Source organism: Crinia signifera, chromosome 5 (assembly GCF_055691185.1).
Source record: "Crinia signifera chromosome 5, ASM5569118v1, whole genome shotgun sequence".
Lineage (NCBI taxonomy): Eukaryota > Metazoa > Chordata > Amphibia > Anura > Myobatrachidae > Crinia > Crinia signifera.
The window spans coordinates 26,652,482-26,675,400 of NC_139221.1; the positions used below are offsets into that span (position 1 = coordinate 26,652,482).

At 45.0% G+C, this 22,919-nt stretch overlaps 1 protein-coding gene across 4 annotated transcripts; it reads right to left on the minus strand.

Moving 5' to 3' along the window:
* Nucleotides 1-4,721: 4,721 nt before the first annotated feature.
* On the minus strand, nucleotides 4,722-22,508 carry SEC22C (SEC22 homolog C, vesicle trafficking protein). 4 transcript variants are annotated; one of them, XM_083186825.1, is made up of 10 exons: nucleotides 22,354-22,507; nucleotides 17,173-17,261; nucleotides 16,974-17,029; nucleotides 15,508-15,630; nucleotides 14,116-14,370; nucleotides 12,848-13,011; nucleotides 12,405-12,560; nucleotides 10,587-10,705; nucleotides 8,953-9,018; nucleotides 4,723-7,154 (listed from the first exon to the last, which is right to left on the minus strand). In XM_083186825.1, the coding sequence occupies exons 5-10, from the start codon at nucleotides 14,289-14,291 to the stop codon at nucleotides 6,954-6,956; spliced, it is 882 nt and encodes a 293-aa protein (XP_083042951.1). In that variant the 5' UTR covers nucleotides 14,292-14,370; nucleotides 15,508-15,630; nucleotides 16,974-17,029; nucleotides 17,173-17,261; nucleotides 22,354-22,507; the 3' UTR covers nucleotides 4,723-6,953. The 4 variants fall into 4 exon arrangements, with proteins under 4 accessions (XP_083042954.1, XP_083042951.1, XP_083042953.1 ...); XM_083186828.1 differs by lacking the exon at nucleotides 12,405-12,560 and having other exon boundaries at nucleotides 4,722-7,154; nucleotides 22,354-22,508; XM_083186827.1 differs by lacking the exon at nucleotides 17,173-17,261 and having other exon boundaries at nucleotides 22,354-22,475.
* Nucleotides 22,509-22,919: the final 411 nt, after the last annotated feature.

A 22,919-nucleotide genomic window follows, 5' to 3' on the forward strand; every position in this document is an offset into this window, starting at 1 on the left:
CTGCCATGCACCCAACTGGTATTTTTTGGTCACATATGAGGCATTGCCATACTCGGGAGAAATTGGGGCACAGATTTTGGGGTGCTTTGTCTCCTTCATTCCTTGTGAAAATGAAAAATTTGGAGCCAGAACTGCATTTTTGTGTAAAAAATGTAATTTTTCATTTGCACAGCCCAGTTGTATCAAAATTGGTGAAACCCCTGGGGGTTTGAAATGTACACTATACCCCTAGATGAATTCCCTGAGGGGTGTAGTTTGCAAAATGGGGTCACTTGTGGGGGGGTTCCACTGTATTGGTGCTTCGGGGGTCTTGCTAATGCGACATAGCACCCACCAACATTCCACCAGAATCTGTGCTGCAAAATCCAAATATCACTCCTTCCCTTCTGAGTCCTGCCATTTTTTGGTCACACATGAGGCATTGTCGTACTCGGGAGAAATTGGGGCACAGATTTTGGGGTGCGTTGTCTCCTTCATTCCTTGTGAAAATGAAAAATTTTGAGCCAGAACTGCATTTTTGTGTAAAAAATGTAATTTTTCATTTGCACAGCCCAGTTGTATCAAAATTGGTGAAACCCCTGGGGGTTTGAAATGTACACTATACCCCTAGATGAATTCCCTGAGGGGTGTAGTTTGCAAAATGGGGTCACTTGTGGGGGGTTCCACTGTATTGGTGCTTCGGGGGTCTTGCTAATGCGACATAGCACCCACCAACATTCCACCAGAATCTGAGCTGCAAAATCCAAAAATCACTCCTTCCCTTCTGAGTCCTGCCATGCACCCAAATGGTATTTTTTGGTCACATGTGAGGCATTGCCGTACTCGGGAGAAATTGGGGCACAGATTTTGGGGTGCTTTGTCTCCTTCATTCCTTGTGAAAATGACAAATTTGGAGCCAGAACTGCATTTTTGTGTAAAAAATGTAATTTTTCATTTGCACAGCCCAGTTGTATCAAAATTGGTGAAACCCCTGGGGGTTTGAAATGTACACTATACCCCTAGATGAATTCCCTGAGGGGTGTAGTTTGCAAAATGGGGTCACTTGTGGGGGGGTTCCACTGTATTGGTGCTTCGGGGGTCTTGCTAATGCGACATAGCACCCACTAACATTCCACCAGAATCTGAGCTGCAAAATCCAAAAATCACTCCTTCCCTTCTGAGTCCTGCCATGCACCCAAATGGTATTTTTTGGTCACATGTGAGGCATTGTCGTACTCGGGAGAAATTGGGGCACAGATTTTGGGGTGCTTTGTCTCCTTCATTCCTTGTGAAAATGACAAATTTGGAGCCAGAACTGCATTTTTGTGTAAAAAATGTAATTTTTCATTTGCACAGCCCAGTTGTATCAAAATTGGTGAAACCCCTGGGGGTTTGAAATGTACACTATACCCCTAGATGAATTCCCTGAGGGGTGTAGTTTGCAAAATGGGGTCACTTGTGGGGGGGTTCCACTGTATTGGTGCTTCGGGGGTCTTGCTAATGCGACATAGCACCCACCAACATTCCACCAGAATCTGAGCTGCAAAATCCAAAAATCACTCCTTCCCTTCTGAGTCCTGCCATGCACCCAAATGGTATTTTTTGGTCACATGTGAGGCATTGTCGTACTCAGGAGAAATTGGGGCACAGATTTTGGGGTGCTTTGTCTCCTTCATTCCTTGTGAAAATGACAAATTTGGAGCCAGAACTGCATTTTTGTGTAAAAAATGTAATTTTTCATTTGCACAGCCCAGTTGTATCAAAATTGGTGAAACCCCTGGGGGTTTGAAATGTACACTATACCCCTAGATGAATTCCCTGAGGGGTGTAGTTTGCAAAATGGGGTCACTTGTGGGGGGGTTCCACTGTATTGGTGCTTCGGGGGTCTTGCTAATGCGACATAGCACCCACCAACATTCCACCAGAATCTGAGCTGCAAAATCCAAAAATCACTCCTTCCCTTCTGAGTCCTGCCATGCACCCAAATGGTATTTTTTGGTCACATGTGAGGCATTGTCGTACTCGGGAGAAATTGGGGCACAGCTTTTGGGGTGCTTTGTCTCCTTCATTCCTTGTGAAAATGACAAATTTGGAGCCAGAACTGCATTTTTGTGTAAAAAATGTAATTTTTCATTTGCACAGCCCAGTTGTATCAAAATTGGTGAAACCCCTGGGGGTTTGAAATGTACACTATACCCCTAGATGAATTCCCTGAGGGGTGTAGTTTGCAAAATGGGGTCACTTGTGGGGGGGTTCCACTGTATTGGTGCTTCAGGGGTCTTGCTAATGCGACATAGCACCCACCAACATTCCACCAGAATCTGAGCTGCAAAATCCAAAAATCACTCCTTCCCTTCTGAGTCCTGCCATGCACCCAAATGGTATTTTTTGGTCACATGTGAGGCATTGCCGTACTCGGGAGAAATTGGGGCACAGATTTTGGGGTGCTTTGTCTCCTTCATTCCTTGTGAAAATGAAAAATTTGGAGCCAGAACTGCATTTTTGTGTAAAAAAATAATTTTTCATTTGCACAGCCCAGTTGTATCAAAATTGGTGAAACCCCTGGGGGTTTGAAATGTACACTATACCCCTAGATGAATTCCCTGAGGGGTGTAGTTTGCAAAATGGGGTCACTTGTGGGGGGGTTCCACTGTATTGGTGCTTCGGGGGTCTTGCTAATGCGACATAGCACCCACCAACATTCCACCAGAATCTGAGCTGCAAAATCCAAAAATCACTCCTTCCCTTCAGAGTCCTGCCATGCACCCAAATGGTATTTTTTGGTCACATGTGAGGCATTGCCGTACTCGGGAGAAATTGGGGCACAGATTTTGGGGTGCTTTGTCTCCTTCATTCCTTGTGAAAATGAAAAATTTGGAGCCAGAACTGCATTTTTGTGTAAAAAAAATAATTTTTCATTTTCACTGCCCAGTTGTACCACAATTGGTGAAACCCCTGGGGGTTTGAAATGTACACTATACCCCTAGATGAATTCCCTGAGGGGTGTAGTTTGCAAAATGGGGTCACTTGTGGGGGGGTTCCTAACTTTTAGCATCTTATGGTGCCTAGAAACCTACATGGTGCCTAAAAAATAATCTCATAAAAAGGAGGCTCCAAAATCAAGTAGGTGCTCCTTCTATTATGAAGCCTGTGGTTTGGTCAACGTGCACACTAGGGCCACATATAGGATATTTATGAAAACAAAAGAATTGGGGGAATCAATTTTTAGTCACATTTCTCTAGTAATATCTACTGTGTTCCTTAGAAAAATGTATTAAAATTGCAAATCTGCAAAAAAAAATGAAATTTTGAAATTTCACCTACACTTTGTTTTAATTCCTGTGAAACACCTAAAGGGTTAACAAACTTCCAAAATGCTGTTTTGAATACTGTGAGGGGTGCAGTTTTTGAAATGGCATCATTTATGGGGGTGTCTCACATACAAGTCCCTCAAAGTCACATCAGAACTGAACTGGTCCCTAAAAAAATCAGTGTTTGAAATTTTCTTGAAAATTTGAGAATTTGCTATTCATATTTTAAGCCTCCTAGTGTCCAAAAAAATTAAAAGGAGGCTGAAATAATGATGGAAACATAAAGTAGACATATGGTCTATGTTAGTTATTAACTATTTTGAGTGGTATGATTATTTGTCTCACAAGCAGAAAATGTAACATTTTGAACATTTCTAAATTTTCCATTTTTTTACGACATTTTGGTATTTTTCACAAAAAAACACAGACTGTATCGACCCAAATTTACCACTAACTTGAAGTACAATGTGTCACGAGAAAACAATCTCAAAATCACTGGGATAAGTAAAAGCAAAAAAAAGTTATCCCCACTTAAGTGATACCTGTCAGATTTGAAAAAAAGGGCTCTGTCAGGAAGGCAAAAACAGGCTGCGGCGGGAAGGGGTTAAAAAACATGGGAAAACTCTCCCAAAATCTCTCACTTTCTGAAACTCTCACCCTATTACATTTGGTCCCAAGTGTCAAATCGTAAGCGAGCCTCCCGGGGAGCTGCCGGGGTGCTCGCAAGGGGGAACTGGTTCGACTTGTCCTTAGGACAATCGGGCCAGTGTATGGGGGCCTTACCACTGCTACTTCTGTATCAGTGATAGGGATCGCGGAGATAGTTGGTTTCCGAAGCAGCTGTCCATACAAAGGAATACACGAAATGATAAGGGGATTAAGTATCCACCTCCACAACTCACCCCCCGATAATGAAAAAGCGTCATTGGGTCAACCACTGAAGGTCGATACAAGCATTAGGTCGACAATGGCAAGGTCAACAGTCAAAGGGTTGACATGTCAATGTCAACCGTGAAGACCTTGCCATTGTCGACCTAATGCTTGTGTCAACCTTCCAACCCTGTTGACCTTAGGCATGTCGACCTATTTCAGGTGTCGACCTTCAGTAGTTGACCCAGTGCATGTCAACCTAAATAGAGTGGACTCAATGAGCCATACCTCTAATCTGTGTAAGGATTATCCCACCAATCACCTCCCTTAGTAAGCAAGGTGGCAGCCAATCACAATGGATGTCCTCTGAGTGTACGGCACCAATACCTCATTCTGGCAATATATTATTTATATTGTATGACCCCGATCCACTAGACAAAACTAGTATTTCATAGGTTGTCAGCCCTGCAGCATCATTCCTCCATGTAGATCGTCCTAATTTAGAAGACAAGTTTTACGGTACACTAAGAATCGTAGCGACGCAGGACGTTGTGCTCAATAAACTGCTGGTTATAATAAAAAAATAATTTATTTCATTTAAAAAAAAACTCGCCCCATTATCTGCGACACACAGTGATCTTTCATTACATCCTTATAAAAGCAGAGGAACCCCTGGGGAGGATTACATGACACGTCGAGCTGGGAATGAGCACAGATAAGCAATATACAATATATAAATACCGAACAAATGCAGACATCTTACAACACATATCACTGGCAGGTTTGTGTCTCCAGCAAAACATTATATTAAAAAAGTTTGACATGTATTACTATATTATGAGTTTTTCCAATTTCTAGTTGAACTCTTTGTGCTTTTAGATAAAATAGATTGTCCTGCGCACTGCTGCCTTTATCACTAGGCGCAACCTTTCGTGATACCACAATGGAAGGCTGAATGCAAGAAAATGAGGAAGACAATCAATGTCAGCTGCCCCCAAGAGGACGAGGACGGTGTTAAGGTGGCCACACATCTACAGATCGATTGTCAGATTGGGCCAGTTGGAGCAAAAACCTGGTAATATCTGAATGACAGTTTGGCAGTTTTCCAGCATTTCAAAGCAAATGGTCAACGGTCATTTGCTCTCATCCGTTACCAGGATTTTGTTCCAACCAGCCCAATCTGACAATCGATCTGTAGATGTATGGGGCCCATTAGTCATACAGATTGGCAGAACACAAAGTGGGATGCAGTCAATTTACCTACAATCAAAATAACGACAGTCAAAATACCGACACGGTCAAAATACAGACATTTGAAATGTTGACACGGTCAAAAAGTCGACATGAGTTTTCATTGAAACCGACATGTTCATACTTTACCATCCCAGTGGACATGGAGGGGGGGAATATAATAGTGCCCAAAGCAAGCGAGGGGACGCAGTATGGTCATATGGGGTGCATGTCGCGCTATGTCAACATACAGACTAAAAAAATATCTGAAAAACTTGTGTCTACTTTTTGACCTGTCTATATTTTAAATGTTGGTGTTTTGACCGTGTCAGTGTATTGATACCGAACCCCACAAAGGTACTACTTTGGTAGCAGGTACAGGAAGTGATTCAGCGATGGGCGCAGTAAACACAGCAGTTGTCTTTGGATGCAGCTGCTGTGTGAACATACCGTATGCCAACGCTGCAGGAGACTGCTGTGATGTAGAGAGGCGGCCACACCCCGTCCCTACCTCAAACCTGTACTTACTGTACCTGTGGTTGCTGCCTTGGTCACCGGTCTGAATTTCATTTTTGCATCTTGTGACTCAGCAGAAGTGACTGTGTAGAAAAGCTGCCAATTATCCTAATTAAGGGTCTGATTCAGACCTGATCATTAATCTGCAAAATTGCAGGTGACTGAGAGCAGATAGCCACCACCCAGACAGACAGAAAACCTGTCACGTGTAAAATTTCCAAGCGAACTGCCAACGGATCGCTATTTACAATCCACCCGCAAATCCGTGCGCAGTTTCCAAACCATCGGAAGGTTTTTGCAGTCTGAGCAGACGGGAGTAACCCCGACCCTTCCACAACTCTGCGACCGGCTGATCGAGGCCGTCACTGATGTCACACAGTCTACCTTAAGATGCTTGGCACGCCTGCGTTATTTCTGACACGCCCAGAAAACGGCCGGATAACACCTCCAAAAGCCGGCTTCCTGTAAGTCAACCACTGGCAGCTTTGCTTTTACGATCCATAGTCATTTTCTATCACTAATCGGGCAATGCCTACGTTACGCATACACAGTCATCCCATAATGACTCAATTTGCGGATTCCCTTATTAGCAATCGTCTCTGAATCAGGCCCTACCGGTGGGAACAGACACAGATGTGAAGCAGGAAAATACTGTGTTTAGGGCCTGATTCCCACAGTGAGCTATCTAACGCCGCAGCGAGCCCCTCCCCCCCCTCTGACCTGCAAACACCCATGCTGCACTGCGCATAGATATTTAGCATAAACACCATCAGCACATACTGAATCCTGCCACAGCTGTTCTAACCTACACAAGCGGATAATAAGCGGGTGTCCGAATAAATCCACAGTAAGTTTCTCCTTTCTTGTATTGTGATGTACAAGATAAAACTAAGAATGTATATGAGCCACAAGGAGTCCGGTCTCAACACCCCACAGTCACAGGGAGTCCGGTCCTCACACCCCACAGTCACAGGGAGTCCGGTCCTCACACCCCACAGTCACAGGGAGTCCGGTCCTCACACACCACAGTCACAGGGAGTCCGGTCCTCACACCCCACAGTCGCTGTGTCTGTCCAGGGGCTTCCTAGCCATAATTTGCTGTGCCGAGAGGAACGCTACGGAGACATGGAAGAGAATCTGCCAGAGGTTGCGCAGTCCGTACAGGTACGCGTTACACAGGCAGATCAGTAAGAACAGGCTGAAGGCTTTTAGGGTCCGTGCTGGGCAGTAGAAGAGATACAGGTAACACTGAAATAGACAAGATCAGGTGTAAGAAATGAATCCACATACACACACACAATAAACGTGCCACAAAGGCTTCTATAGAATAACCATATGAGTCAGATGGACTAAGCCTTGAATAGTGATAAAGTGGAGAGTGATAAAGTACCAGACAGCTCCTAACTGTCATGTTTAAAATACAGCTTGAAATGTGGCAGTTGGGTGCCAATCGGCTGGTAGTTAAACGGGTCATGGGTTCTAATACAAAGTGTGACACAAATAATATGTTTAGAATAAATGGAGAGTGACATTTAAGGTCCTGCTAGGAGGAGGAGTCAGCCACAGAAGCGATATCAACAGCTTTTAATTAACTGATTCAAACTTGTAGGGGAGGAGCAGGCGCCCCCTTGGGAGCAGGAGCCCAGTGGCAGATGACTCCATTGCCTCCTAGAGTTACGCATGCGATCCCAGACAAGCCTGCCAAACTCGTAAGCAATCCAACAGATCGCAGTGCTACTCGCAGGCTCCGCTGTGATGCGTACGGGACCGTGCAGCACATCGGACCTGCTGTCAATCACATGCAATTTGGACACTTTTCATGCGCTTGATCCCCGCAATTGCATGAAAAGAGTCCAAACTGCATGTGAATTGCCCCAGTGTATGGGGGCCTTTAAGTTCTGCTTTTTCCACTTGCTGAAAGCAGACACATAAATACTGTAATTGGAGGATGAACCTGATTAATGTTTGTAAGCAAAGCAAAAACATCAAGCAACTGGCCAAAAACATTCTGCGCTGAAGGGGGGCATATGGAACATATGTATGTAGAGGTGTGTGGGTTATATTTTTTCTGTGCAGGGTAAATACTGACTGCTTTTGCATATAGCCCGCAAATGTTAGACAGCTTTATATTTACACTGCAATTTAGATTTCAGTTTGAACACACCCCACCCAAATCTAAACCTCTGCAGGTTACATCTGCCCCATCTGCAGTGCAGCATGTTTTTGGCCACTTGCTTGATTTTTTTGGTACTTGTGTATTATCACGGCACCCGATTTCATCTAAATCGCATACGATATCGCATCCGATTTATCGTCCGATTCGATCTGCGATGCGATTTTGCGTCCGATTTGCGTCCGATTTTCGGCCATTTCCTGCCGATTTGCATGTTATTCCATCCTTGCACACCCCCAGGTACTATGCGATGGTATGCAATGTGATTTTCGGGAAAATGCCCCTGATTGTACAATTAAATATCGCATAGCATTGCATGCCAGCAAGTGGCATGCGATGCGATGTGATTCGCAATGTTAAATGCACCCCCATTATTAAAGCCACCCCCACTATCAACGCCAACCCAAAGCGTGGCGAGCGGCGGCGGTACGCATCCTCCGACCTTTTCATACCCCCACTATCCACGTTGGCGTGGAGTTGATTTCAGATAGTGTGGCGAGCGCAGCGAGCCCTGCGAGGGGACGCGGATTACTTTACATGTATTCCACGTCCGCTCGCTACACTATCTAAAATCAACTCGGCCGCAAAATCACATCCGATTCTAGCATGCGATTTGCGGCCGATTTCGTGGGCGCCGTGATAATACACAAGTATCATTTTTTTTTATGAATAATGATAAACCACTATCCATCCAGATCTTACCTGTCATGCTACAGGCTGTGTTTGAAAAATGTCAGGTGGGAGCTGATTGGGTGGCGTTACATCCACACGCAATGCTGCAAATTTTGCAGAGTTGCATGTACACCAGAATAAGGTCCTTTATATATGAATTTGTAGCTACCGTTGGCATCAATTGTTCTGTAAATGACTGACCTGTAATATGTTTGCGGTAAATGCCGTGAGAAAAGCCAAAACTCTTCCCGTATTTTCATATCCGTCCTGTAATGAGAAGAGGATTAGCCTGTGAGCTCCTTATACGGTACTTACTGCAGTTATATACAGTATTCCCATTTATTGGGTGGTCACTGTGATACTAATTATCATACAGCCAACCAATTCCCCACACAAGTTATAGCCCTTTTTCTCTGCACATGTTACATCTGCCCCACCAGCAGTGCAGCATGGTTTTGTCCATTTGCAAAAATTGCAGCCTTGCTAATAACTGAAATAGAACGCAGTGAATTACAGTTCAAGACAATGTAGGACAAGTATAGGGTGTATAAACTAAGCTGCATCTGCAAATGGGACTAAAATAAGCATCAGGGTGACAGAAGATTGAGGGTTATGTTCCGTTGAAGGGAGGATGGAATAGAAAAGAGGGAAGAGGCTTGTGAGACCTTAAATTCATTTTATTCGTTTGTATTTAAATGGATAATGGGTTTTTATCATTTTGTTTTTTACTTTTTAAAAGCACTCTTATTATTTTTCTTTAGGACAGTAACAGACTGTTTTAGACTTTTTACATGCGTTTGTAAAAAATATTATGTGGGTGCTGAATAATAAAGTCTTGGCTATTGCTATAATGTGCACATCATTAATGTGTTAGAGTAGGATGCGCACAGGGGGAAGAGAAGCTTCAGCAGGAAAGTTCCATCGCTGCACAAATCATCTATTATATGTTGTGTGGAACATTGCTTACTAAGCCTTTACAGAAGGGCTATTTTAATCTTTGCTCTACATAGTGAATTATTAATATTGTGCTTGTCTTTCTCTCGTTATCCCAGGCGATTCGGGCAATGCTGTATTTCAGCTGCTCTGTTTGTTTATGATTGGATTATATTAAGACATTTTTTTCTTTTTGTACTATAGAAGGACAGGTTTAGTATCCCTTATCCGTAATGCTCGAGAACACAAGCATTTTGGATAAGGGATTTTTTGGATTTTGGAATACATTTTTTTCCCCCTGGTGGTACCCCGATGGTTCCCCAGATGTCCACGGCGGCCTTCAGATTCCCCTTCAGAGGCATCTCTGGTCCCAGGGGTGCATTGCCCGAGTGCGCGGGCGCGCCAATGATGTCAACGACGCACCTGTGCAATACACCCCTGGGACTTGAGCGCTGCTGAAGAGGATCCCGGAGGCTGTCGTGGACATCGGGGGACGAGGTAAGTATGAAAAAAAAACAAAAAAAAAAACAAAAAGCCCCCGAAATATTCTGAAAAACCATGGTTTGCAGAATATTTCGGGTTTTGGAATACACAGATAAGGGAGAACTGACCTGTAGTACAAATTGCACCCAGCGTACAGTCCAAATTGTATAGCACAGATTGTATGGCTCAAATCACACATCTTACAAGGTGTGGGCACTCCCATCCGGGCCCTACACCTGAGGAGCATTGGCCCAGCATAATTTATATAGCCGTACATCACACTGTTCACTGACCAGCATGACGGTCATATATATATATATATATATATATATATATATATATAGCAGTACAGCTCTACAAATGTTCAGAGATGGCGTACTAGTAGAAGGGAGAATGGGTCAGCAGGGGTCAGGGGTTACCTGGAATGAGTACTCGGCCAGGTGGACTCCTCGGATGAGGCTCAGAGAGCTGCACATGATGTTGAGCGTCAGTGACAGGATGCCCAGGGCACTCACAGGGGCCATTCTGCAAGGCGTTGCTGTGGACATATAACAGAGAGTCTCAAGTACTTGGTCGCAGATGCAAAAGATGCAACACTATGGGCTCAATTAAGATTGGCTTGACGTCCTGTGACGTCAACCGCCTGCCCCAGGCAGCCATCGGCCCGCTGGCATACACATTCCCTTCACCGTCCACCCGGCAGCCCCAATGCTTTGCAAAGGGGGGCTGCACATTCGCATAATAGACCATGCAACATCCCCCAAACATCAGGATGGGGCCAAATTCAACCAGTCACCTCCTATACGCGGAAGTCACCTGACAGTGTCACGAGCGCAGGACAAACATATAACATCTATTGACCATCGACCCAGACTGTAAGTATCGGCCGAGTTGAAAAGAGCCACTGCTCAGCCATGCCCAGTGATCTATGTAGGCATGTGGGACAGAGGAAGTCCACAATCATCATGCCAACACTGAGGAAATGCTGACATAATTAGAATGTCAACAAATTGCCACTGGTGGTCTAGTGGTGACTTACCTGTTATGGTGGGTCCATAGGCTACAGGGTCTGGCAGTGGTGTCAGAATGTGTATACGTGGAGACTACGCCCCCTAACTGGTGAGTGATGGACCTCTGGTGCCGCTGTGCCTGAAGGTCTATTGTATTATGGTACAGCGCGACATTGTGATCATAATATCAACATTCCGCATGTACCGACATGTTCAATGGTGGCATTTAACAATGTCAACATCATAGCTGTGGACATTGTTAAGGTCAACGTTTTGTATAAACCCCACTACATGAGGGCACGGAACACTTGTAAATCCAAGAAGAGGGAAGAAGATCTGGAGATGACAGGTACTCCATTACCCCCCTGAATGGGAGGATCACAGAACGGCATTCCGGAGCATCAAATATACTGGAGTCCTGGAGGGTTCGCTCCTGAACTAGATGTATAACGGGAGATGTATCAAAACTTGGAGAGAGCTAAAGTTTCACCCAATTTATAATTATTCAAACACCGCCTGTAAAAGTCTATATTGATGGTGCTAGAAAGTCTGCTTGCAGTGATCACCACTTACTACAGGTGGCGCTGTTTCCTTTCTCTTTTCCACAATCCCTTTATCTCTTCCCAGAGCTCAACTGTTATTCACATTGACATGTACTAATCCTCGGTCTGTATACTAGATTTGGGTTGAGTGGCATCGGTGTGTACTCTTGTAGCAGTGGATAAGTGTGACATAACTGTGGGTGGGTTCTTGTTCCCGGAAGTACAGACAGGTCTGGAATAGACCAAAACTACAATAGGGCACATGCAATAAGCTGACAGACGCTTAATTATAGTGACATCAGGTCAATACAATGAAACCATTAATGTAAACCTGGCGCATACACACAAGAAAGATCGGTCATTATCCAGTGTACCAATACATAATGCATTAAGCCTGGTGAAGTGATAAAGCAGAAGGTGATAATGCAGCAGCCAGACAACCTATAACTGCCATTTTTCAAATCCAGCCTGTAACATGACAGAAGCTGACTGGCTTCTACGTTTTTATCACCTACTACAACTTTATCACTTCGCCAGTCCTAATACATCCGCCCCATTGTCTAATGTCCCATTTTGTAGTTAATATCTAGGCTGAATAATTCATGGGCCAATAAGATGTGGGAATTCGACGAGTCCCCTTTAGAAAATAATATGTAGGGCAATAAGGGCGCTCCATTATTTTTACCTGAGTGCACATGTGCGTACGTGTGCCCATTTGCGATGCCATTTAATTCTGCCACCTCTTCCAGCTTTACAAAGACGGGCGGGGGGGTGGGGTCCAGACGGATCGGGGGGCTGTCAACAAAGTTAAAGTTGTGCTTCACGCGCTGAATAACACTGTCTGGATCAGAGAGACAAAAGATAGACAAGATGCAAGAAAGCCAGAGACTGTGTTACTAAAGGCCAGGATCGGCGGATCACGGAGGCCAATATAAGAGATTATGCTTCATTAATAAAACTTTCAGTTGCCCCATTAACTTGGTGGCAGTCTGGCTGGTAACAGCTGATTGGCTGGCACTTTAACCCTCTCCACTTTATCACTTTTCCAAGCTTAGTGCATCTGACCCTAGATACTGGCTTTACAGTGTCTGTGTTAATGACGGGTGCGGAGAAGTGAGAGGAGCTTACCAAACTCCAGGAAGGCGTATGGCCGGGATGCCAGGGCAATAGCTGTGCTGTTGTAGGATGAGGAGAACTCCCAGATCAGCTCTTCCAGGAAGCAGAAAGCAGCCGCAGAGGAGTAACCGCTGGCGCAGACGGTGAGACAGGAAATGTCACCTGATGAGCAGAAGCTGAGGAGGGGATTAGGTTTTATTTATATGTAACATAAGGCATCACAGATATAAAACTTCAAATCTCCTAGCACAACAGAACACGCAATGTCGACCATTGGCGCACAGAGACTCTTGGGAGTGTCCTGTATGCAGAACATGTCCCTTACAGCAGGCACTTTTTGAGGATGCTAGAGGAGGCGGCCGCATCCTCAAAAAATGTCTGCTGTAAGGAGGCGGACATTTTTTTAGCTATTTTTTTCATTAGCAGGAGCAGGAGCCAGCCAGGAGGAGAGTCAGGACCGCAGACAAGTAGATCTGCGGGTCCCGGCCACAGACCCGGCTGCGGAAATGCAAGCAGCAGAGTAAGGCAGGGCAAAGCATCGATAGCCCCGCAGACCCCCGGCACCCACACTTACTCAGCGCCTCCCCGCAACCTCAGGGTCTGTGGGTCTATTGTTATGTCACTGAGATTTGGTTAGAAATCAGTCGACAATCATTTATTTTGGTCTGACAGCCATACATGCCTGTGGTATGGTTGGCTGACAGATAGGATTCCGACGGTCAGTACAACGACATCAGAATCCTGAATGCCAGTATTTCCGACAGAGGGGCGAGCGCAATGAGCACTCGTCACAGGTCCTATTGTCCCTCTATGGGGGTCCCCCACGAGGGAGAATAGCTCCTGTCAATCGGGATACCAACTGTCGGGCATTTGAACAGTCGGGATTCCAATGTCGTAGTACTGTTGGGACGTCACCCGGGATCTGCCCTTGGCGGTAGGCCGCTCTAGCAGTTTCAGACTATAATGCACATGCACAAATCTCCAGAAAAATGGCGCAGAGGCCATATTTCCGGCGATTTCCTCAACACTGCTGCCATTGTTGCAGGAATCTGGAGGGGTAAGTATTGGGTGTAGCATGTGTGGCACTACACAATCGCACCCATTATAAATTTGCCACTGCATCTCCCCCTTTTTTTTAATAATGTAATTTTTTATTTTTTTTTGCATGTGGACAATTGCACAGCGCCCTCCTCTGGTTATGATGGGAAACAGCAGAAAGCTTCATTGGCTGAGAAGGGGAACTGGCGTCGCTCTGAGGAAGCCGGATAAATGGGGCTTACTGTATACTGAGGTCGGATGCTTGGACAGTGCCTTTCGCAGGCCGCTGGGACAGCGTCACGGATAACTTCTTCACCCATCTCTTGCACTCCAGCAGTTGCTTGTTGGGGTGGAAGTCCGTGGAGGCCGATAGTGGGAGGCCGTCCTGTAGCCTCACGACACAGGCGTAGAGGATCATGGGTATTCTCCGCTGCCCGATTCATGAAGTTTGGATCTGCACATAACGTACATCCACGTATCTAAGACTTGTGAAGTTACTGCAGAAAGATGGATATTAGACTATTATGTACATTCACTGTGATTTCTACCATCAACACTTTCCAACATTCAAAATACCGATAGTCAAAATACCAACAAGCTCTGGCAGTCAGTCAAAATTCCGACATGCTCAAACATTCATTATGCCGACACGGTCAAAATGCTGACACATTTCAAATGTCTAACTTTTGGGGGGGTATATGTCAACATAGACACTGTACAAGTTTCTAACTCTGCCCACTTGGATCGTGAGGTAAAAGTCAGTTTTAAAGGGGGGAAAAAATCATGAAAAACTCATGTCAACTTTTTTACATGTCGGCATTTTGACCGTGTTGGCATTTTTATCGTATCAGCCTATTGACTGTCTGCCAATGGTTGGTGTATTTTGACTGTCAGTAAATTGACGGTATACCGAATAGGCAATGCTACTGCGGGTGAGGGGTCCAGTGCTGGGCAACTGGAGGGGCACGGTCTGTTTTGCCTTTTGGGGGGGGGGGGGATTGGGATGCCCTACTTATTTTGTCAGTCCTGGGACCCACAATTTCTGATGGCACGCAGCTACGTGCAATGAGTTCCAGGGCCGCAACTTAACGGTGCTTCCGCACAATTGTCACCGATGGTTATTACGCTTTCTATACACGAGGAACAACTTTTATCAAAATAGTATGCTGGCAAATGTGGGCAAAAAATGTCTATGGGAACAACGCTGCAATGCTTATAAAGCTGGTGGGAAAATCCAATTACCCAATAGAATCCATTAATTGTCAGATTTGTTCATTCATAGTTTAAAACACAAATGAAAATGCTGACTGTTACATAGTTACAGTCTCTTTATTAATTAAATTAAGGGTAAAGGCAATTAGTCAATCAGACGTGGCTAGCTGATGCAGGCAATCCTTTTCTCCCTAATCAGTGTGTATTGGCCCCATGGCTCTGACAGGCACCTATGCATCACTGTGCGGGTCTGCATCCAACCTGTCATTGGTCAACATTAGCCCCACCCTCTCCCGCCATCCTTGTCAGAGTGAAGCAAATTTGTGCTACACAAACTCATATAAATCCAACACCAGCCCCTGAGTGTCTTTATGTTACTATTTGGCATCTGATGTAAGCAAAAAACAAAATCCACTACTCACTGGAAGATGTGGTTGTGCTTCAGTCCAAGACAGGATCAGGAACGTCCCCAGAATCAGCCTTTACCGCAGCAGCCAGGGAAGATGTCACTGCCATCCCATTGTCCCCATTGCGCACACGAGCTCCTGTTTACAACACATTAAATACTACAGTTACTAGAATGCATCATTGGAGTAGTTATTATTATTATTATTATTATTAAAATGTGACAAGGAATCACATACACTGGATACGATGAAGTCTTAGTCTTTATTATTTAGCAAATAAACAGCATACCAGGTAATCATGATAGGTAAAGATGGTTACAGCATTGCAGCATACAGATGTCACTGCATAGTACAAACTCCCCAGTATGTTCCAATGGTCCCTACTATAGCCCACACCCCCGGCCTATCACATGGGCAGCTGTTTCACCATCAGAAGCCCTGACACTCTGCCCTGGAAACACATAAACACATATATCAGGAGAGCACAGGTGCTGATAATCAGCCCAACCCTGAGCACATCAGTTTTCCTGCTGCTGCTCTAAAATATGGACCGGATCCTCCACATTACCTTCTTATAGAAGTATGCTGTCCCTGCCACAATAATAATAATAATAATAATAATAATAATAATAATAATAATAATAATAATAATAATAATAATAAATAATATGTTTTTATACAAAACATAATGAGTATTTACATAAAAAAACATACTGTCTTGCTAAAAAGGCAGGAGGGCCCTGCCCCAGTCTATATTGTCATTCATACATTAACCAGTCCCTACAAACACCATAATTAATGGGTGTGGATCGATAAGTGGACAGTGTTTAGGTCAACAGTCTAAAGGTCGACCACTATTGGTCGACAGGCAGAAGGCCGACACATGGAAAATGCCAACAAGCATTAGGTCAACATGGTCAAAAGGTCGACAGGCAAAATGTCGACATGGGCAAGGTCGACATGAATTTTCAGGATTTTTTGGCATCTATGTCGGCATAGGTCAACATAGACACCGTATTAGTGCACCTCACCCCCCCCCCCCGCATAGGACGCGCTGCGCGCCGAATACTTTGGGCACGGTGACTCGCTTAACTCAGCATTCTGTTATTTTCCCCCCTCTATGGCCACTGAGATGGCAAATTCTGAACAAATCGGTTTAAACAAAAAATCATAAAAAAAGAATCTCGACCTTTTTCCATGTCGACATTTTGCTTGTGTCAACCTTTTTCATGTATTGACCTTCTGACTGTCTACCTAGGAACTGTTGACCTAATGACCGCATCCCATAACTGACAGCTAGGTAGAAACTTAGCCTTATCAGCGCAGATTAGGGATGGCCACAGGTGTGGTTACTATCGATGGTTATGATATGGTGAGTGACCTTCAATGGATACCAACTATGCAATGAATGACCATCGATGGTTCACCAACTGATAGTCATCCCTGCTCTTTGACTGACTGGTCGGTGGGTCAATTAGTACCTGGCATCAGGGCTTCCCAGGTGTCTGGGGCAGGACTATGCTCTGTGTCCCAACGCCTTATAAAGAAAAGAAAAACAACAACCATTCAGTTATGCTGAGCAATCGATGAAGGGAAACATCTGGATCACCCCCATCGATGGCAAAGGCATTTGACATCGGCCATAAGCCATCATGACTATGAATCATCATCTGGCCATACCTTGACCAGATTATAATAACAGGAGACTTTGCGCCATCCAGACAGTTAGGATCCGCAACCAGGGTCATTTCTTTCCTCCCATTATAAAGCTTTATGTTTAAAAATCAGCAGAGGGGCAAAAGATCAAACAATTAATATGTAATTCTTCTTAGCCATTAAGACATTCTGGGGCAGATGTAGTAAGCCTGGTTTAGTGATAAGTGGTTATGAAGTGGAAGGTGATAATGCACCAGCCAATCAGCTGTGTTTGAAAAAATGACAGTTAAGAGGTGATTGGCTGGTTCATTATCACCTTCCACCCACTTCATAACCACTTGATCACTTTACCAGCCTTAACCCTTTCAGGTCCAACGTCTAGTCAGGCTGAACAGCCCTAGCGCTAGTAGCAGATCCAGTGGTGACCCACTTTAAGATAAGAACATTAACATGGTTCAGCATTTGATGTAGACCATTTTTTAATTAACGAACAAAAAAAATTACAATTAATTTAAACATTTTGGATTTGGAAATTTGGACTGCAAAGGGTTAATATGCCTGCCCCACTGTCCAGTACAGTACAATGTATGAGTAAAGACACAACAACACATCTACAGTATGTGTAATAAGCACTGCATTCAGTTTTATCTATTTCCCAGCGTATGTTACTGAAGAGACGCCCTAATTATGTAATACATTGTCCTGGAGATGTATTGTATTTCCTGCGTGTTTGTGCAGCATGAAAGAAGTCTGTGCACATACTGTAGGTAATTCCTTACAAAAAAAAACAATCAAAAACCGTGAGCGGAACATGCACAGGGGGAGGAGGACAATGTATAACAGCGAATATACCTGGAGGGGATGCAGTTAGAATCCCGGCGGTCAGAATCCCGACGCCGGAATCCCGACCGCCGAAATCCCGACCGCCGAAATCCCAAGGCACCGGGCCCACTGCGTGGCTAGCGCAGAGAGCCCGCAAGGGGAGGCGATCCACGTCCCCCCCCCCCGTGTCGGGATTTTGCCGGTAGGGATTCCGGTGTCAGGATTTTGACCGCCGGGATTCCGACTGCCGGGATTTCGTACCAATCCCACCTGGAGCACTAATAGGGGGGGGGGGGGGGTTTGGAAGCAGTGGCGGTTTTTACCTGTGGGCTGCAGGGTTGCAGCCCCCCAGGTAAAATCTGCCATTGTAGTGAAGCCAGATGCAGTCCCATTGGAAGTTTGACCTGCCAGTCACCAAGGCAGTCCCAATGGGAGGTGTTCCCTCCATCCAGGACACCTTTCTGCGGGCTGCTGTGCAAAAATGCTGATTGCGCATGCGCAGTACCTATATCGGTACTGTGCACACACTGGTCCTAGTGTAACTTATATTGTACAGGCCCCGGGACCAAGATTGCTTCTATGGGCTGTTGCCCAAGCAGCCCATAGAAGCTGGCCGCATGCCCAGTACACATGTTTGTACTGCGCATGCGCCAGTCCCGGCGCCTGTCATCACAGCACAGGCGCCGGGAGGAAAGGAAGCTGCAGCCCCCCTCCCCCGATAAGGTACGAGCCGCCACTGGTTGGTAGACAGTTGACAGTGACATATATTGTGAATTCATTTGCAGATTTGCATTACTGCAGCATTTAAATCCACATCGTCACCAGCATTTAAATCCACATCGTCACCAGGACAGCCGTATGCCAGTATCCTATGGAGCAGCTGACCTGATGTGACAGGATTCGCCAGCAAACTGAATTCTCCCCATTACATCAACAATTTCAGAATGGTGTCAACACTGTAAATGTAACCCTAATTACAGCATATCCCTAGCCCTAATTGCAACCTTACCCTTACAAATTTGGGTACTTGTGTATTATCACGGCGCCCATCGCATACCACTAATTAAGGTATGCGATGGGACCCGCACTGTACAATACAATATCGCATCGCATGCCATTACAATGGCATGCGATGCGATCCGTCCCGATTTTTTATTGTACAGGCACTATGATGGGTGATTACTATGTTAAATTCACCCCCATTGTTAACGCCACCCCCACCCACGGAGGACACGGTACATGTCCTCCGACCTTTTCATACCCCCACTATCCACGTCGGCGTGGAGTTGATTTTAGACAGTGTGGTGAGCGCAGCGAGCCCCGCGAATACATGTGAAGTAATCCGCGTGCGCTCGCCACACTTCGGGCTCGGTGGCTCACTGAGCTCGCCACACTATCTAAAATCAACTTCATGCCGACGTGGATAGTGGGGGTATGAAAAAGGTCGGAGGACGCGTACCGCTGCGCTCGCCATGCTTCGGGTTGGCGTTGATAGTGGGGGTGGCGTTAACAATGGGGGTGCATTTAACATAGTAATCACCCATCAGGGTGCCTGTACAATTAAAAATCGGGCATGCGATGCGATCCGACCGATACGATGCCCTACGATAGAAATCTTGGGCGCCGTGATCATTTGTTCAAATTTGTTCTCAAAATGGGCAAAACCATGCTGCACTGCAGGTGGGGCAGATGTAACTTATATAGAGAGAGTTAGATTTGGGTGAGTTATTTGGTTTCTGTGCAGGGTAAATACTGGCTGCATTATTTTTACCCTGCAATTTAGATTTCAGTTTCAACACACCCCACCCAAATCTAACTCTCTCCGCACATGTTACATAGTCGACACTATGGTGTTGTAATGTTGACATTCTGACTACAACACATAATGAGAAGGTACACACAATAGGCCTGATTAAGAGCTGGTTGCAGTTTTGCAAAACTGCAAGCTTTGGTGGTAGTATGCACTGTACACAATATACACAGAGCAGTGAGGTGCAGCTGTATACAGTATAATGTACACACAGAGCAGTGAGGTGTAGCTATATACAGTATAATGTACACACAGAGCAGTGAGGTGCAGCTATATACAGTATAATGTACACACAGAGCAGTGAGGTGCAGCTATATACAGTATAATGTACACACAGAGCAGTGAGGTGCAGCTATATACAGTATAATGTACACACAGAGCAGTGAGGTGCAGCTATATACAGTATAATGTACACACAGAGCAGTGAGGTGCAGCTATATACAGTATAATGTACACACAGAGCAGTGAGGTGCAGCTATATACAGTATAATGTACACACAGAGCAGTGAGGTGCAGCTATATACAGTATAATGTACACACAGAGCAGTGAGGTGCAGCTATATACAGTATAATGTACACACAGAGAGCAGTCAGGTGCAGCTATATACAGTATAATGTACACACAGAGCAGTCAGTGAGGTGCAGTTGTATACAGTATAATGTACACACAGAGCAGTGAGGTGCAGCTATATACAGTATAATGTACACACAGAGAGCAGTCAGGTGCAGCTATATACAGTATAATGTACACACAGAGCAGTCAGGTGCAGCTATATACAGTATAATGTACACACAGAGCAGTGAGGTGCAGCTATATACAGTATAATGTACACACAGAGCAGTCAGGTGCAGCTGTATACAGTATAATGTACACACAGAGCAGTGAGGTGCAGCTATATACAGTATAATGTACACACAGAGCAGTCAGTGAGGTGCAGCTATATACAGTATAATGTACACACAGAGCAGTGAGGTGCAGCTGTATACAGTATAATGTACACACAGAGAGCAGTCAGGTGCAGCTATATACAGTATAATGTACACACAGAGAGCAGTCAGGTGCAGCTATATACAGTATAATGTACACACCGAGCAGTCAGTGAGGTGCAGTTATATACAGTATAATGTACACACAGAGCAGTGAGGTGCAGCTGTATACAGTATAATGTACACACCGAGCAGTCAGTGAGGTGCAGTTATATACAGTATAATGTACACACAGAGCAGTGAGGTGCAGCTGTATACAGTATAATGTACACACAGAGAGCAGTCAGGTGCAGCTATATACAGTATAATGTACACACAGAGCAGTCATGTGCAGCTATATACAGTATAATGTACACACAGAGAGAATAGACACAATGTACACTATACACACAGAGTAGTGAGGTGCAGCTATATACAGTATAATGTACACACAGAGCAGTGAGGTGCAGCTATATACAGTATAATGCACACACAGAGCAGTGAGGTGCAGCTATATACAGTATAATGTACACACACAAAGAGGTCAGGTGCAGCTATATACAGTATAATGTACACACAGAGCAGTGAGGTGCAGCTATATACAGTATAATGCACACACAGAGCAGTGAGGTGCAGCTGTATACAGTATAATGTACACACCGAGCAGTCAGTGAGGTGCAGCTATATACAGTATAATGTACACACAGAGCAGTGAGGTGCAGCTATATAAAGTATAATGTACACACAGAGAGCAGTCAGGTGCAGCTATATACAGTATAATGTACACACAGAGAGCAGTCACACAGACTAGACACAATGAACACTATACACAGTGCGGTCAGGTGCAGCTATATACAGTATAATGTACACACAGAGCAGTCACACAGACTAGACACAATGAACACTATACACAGAGCAGTCACGGGCAGTTGTATACAGTATAATGTACACACAGAGCAGTCACACAGACTAGACACAATGTACACTATACACACAGAGCAGTCAGTGAGGTGCAGCTATAATATACAGTATAATGTGCACACACCGAGCAGTCACACAGACTAGACACAATGTACACTATACACACAGAGCAGTCAGATGCAGCTATATACAGTATAATGTACACCCACACAGAGCAGTCACACAGACTAGACACAATGAACACTATACACAGAGCAGTCAGGTGCAGCTATATACAGTACAATGTACACTATACACACAGAGCAGTCACGTGCAGCTGTATACAGTATAATGTACACACAGAGCAGTCACACAGACTAGACACAATGTACACTATACACACAGAGCAGTCAGATGCAGCTATATACAGTATAATGTACACCCACACAGAGCAGTCACACAGACTAGACACAATGAACACTATACACAGAGCAGTCAGGTGCAGCTATATACAGTACAATGTACACTATACACACAGAGCAGTCACGTGCAGCTGTATACAGTATAATGTACACACCGAGCAGTCACACAGACTAGACACAATGTACACTATACACAGTGCAGTTGTATACAGTATAGACACAATGTACCACAAAGAGAGCAGATACAATGTTGCTCCCGGTGTGACGTCACCGGGGCCCCCCTACCTGTCAGTGCCGGAGTTACAGATGGGGCAGCTGCTGCAATCAGATCCCTGACACCTGGGCCTGGCGACTTCTCCTCACTGAGCATGCGCACACAGCAGGCTGCTCTTAAATCAGCAGCGGCGCTTCTTCTGTTCTTAAAAGGGCGATGCCAGGCTGCAGCTAATGTAATCTGTCTGTATGTTCTGTCTCACGCCAGGCCAGAGAGTGAGACACAACAATGTGTGTTGTGTTCAGTCCCGACTCCCCAGCGGCACAGACAGGATCCCATCTGACTCATCAGTGACTGCTGCAGGATAGAGCTTACTACTATGGCGCACAGTGCACAGATCTTTCTTTTCATTGAGCCCTCTTATTATAACTGACACCTTCATCTCCATGACAAACAGCCCAATGGCCATAATTAATAAAGGCCGACTCTAAGTTATATGCTGACGTCAGAAACCTGTTATATCCCTTGTACCGTCCAACACGATCCTTACACCAGTTATTCATTGTTCTGCTTCTGGACTTCCCACTAGTGCATACCCACTATTGCTCCTATGCAGGAGAAGCTGATATACGATCAT

Excerpts from the sequence above, each read along its gene's own strand:
- SEC22C (XM_083186825.1), bottom strand. The coding sequence starts at position 14,291 with ATGATCCTCTACGCCTGTGTCGTGAGGCTACAGGACGGCCTCCCACTA. Across the intron at positions 12,561-12,847 it reads ATACGCCTTCCTGGAGTTTG|ACAGTGTTATTCAGCGCGTG; the intron begins GTAAGCTCCTCT and ends TCTCTGATCCAG. Across the intron at positions 9,019-10,586 it reads TGGCCGAGTACTCATTCCAG|GACGGATATGAAAATACGGG; the intron begins GTAACCCCTGAC and ends TTCTCATTACAG.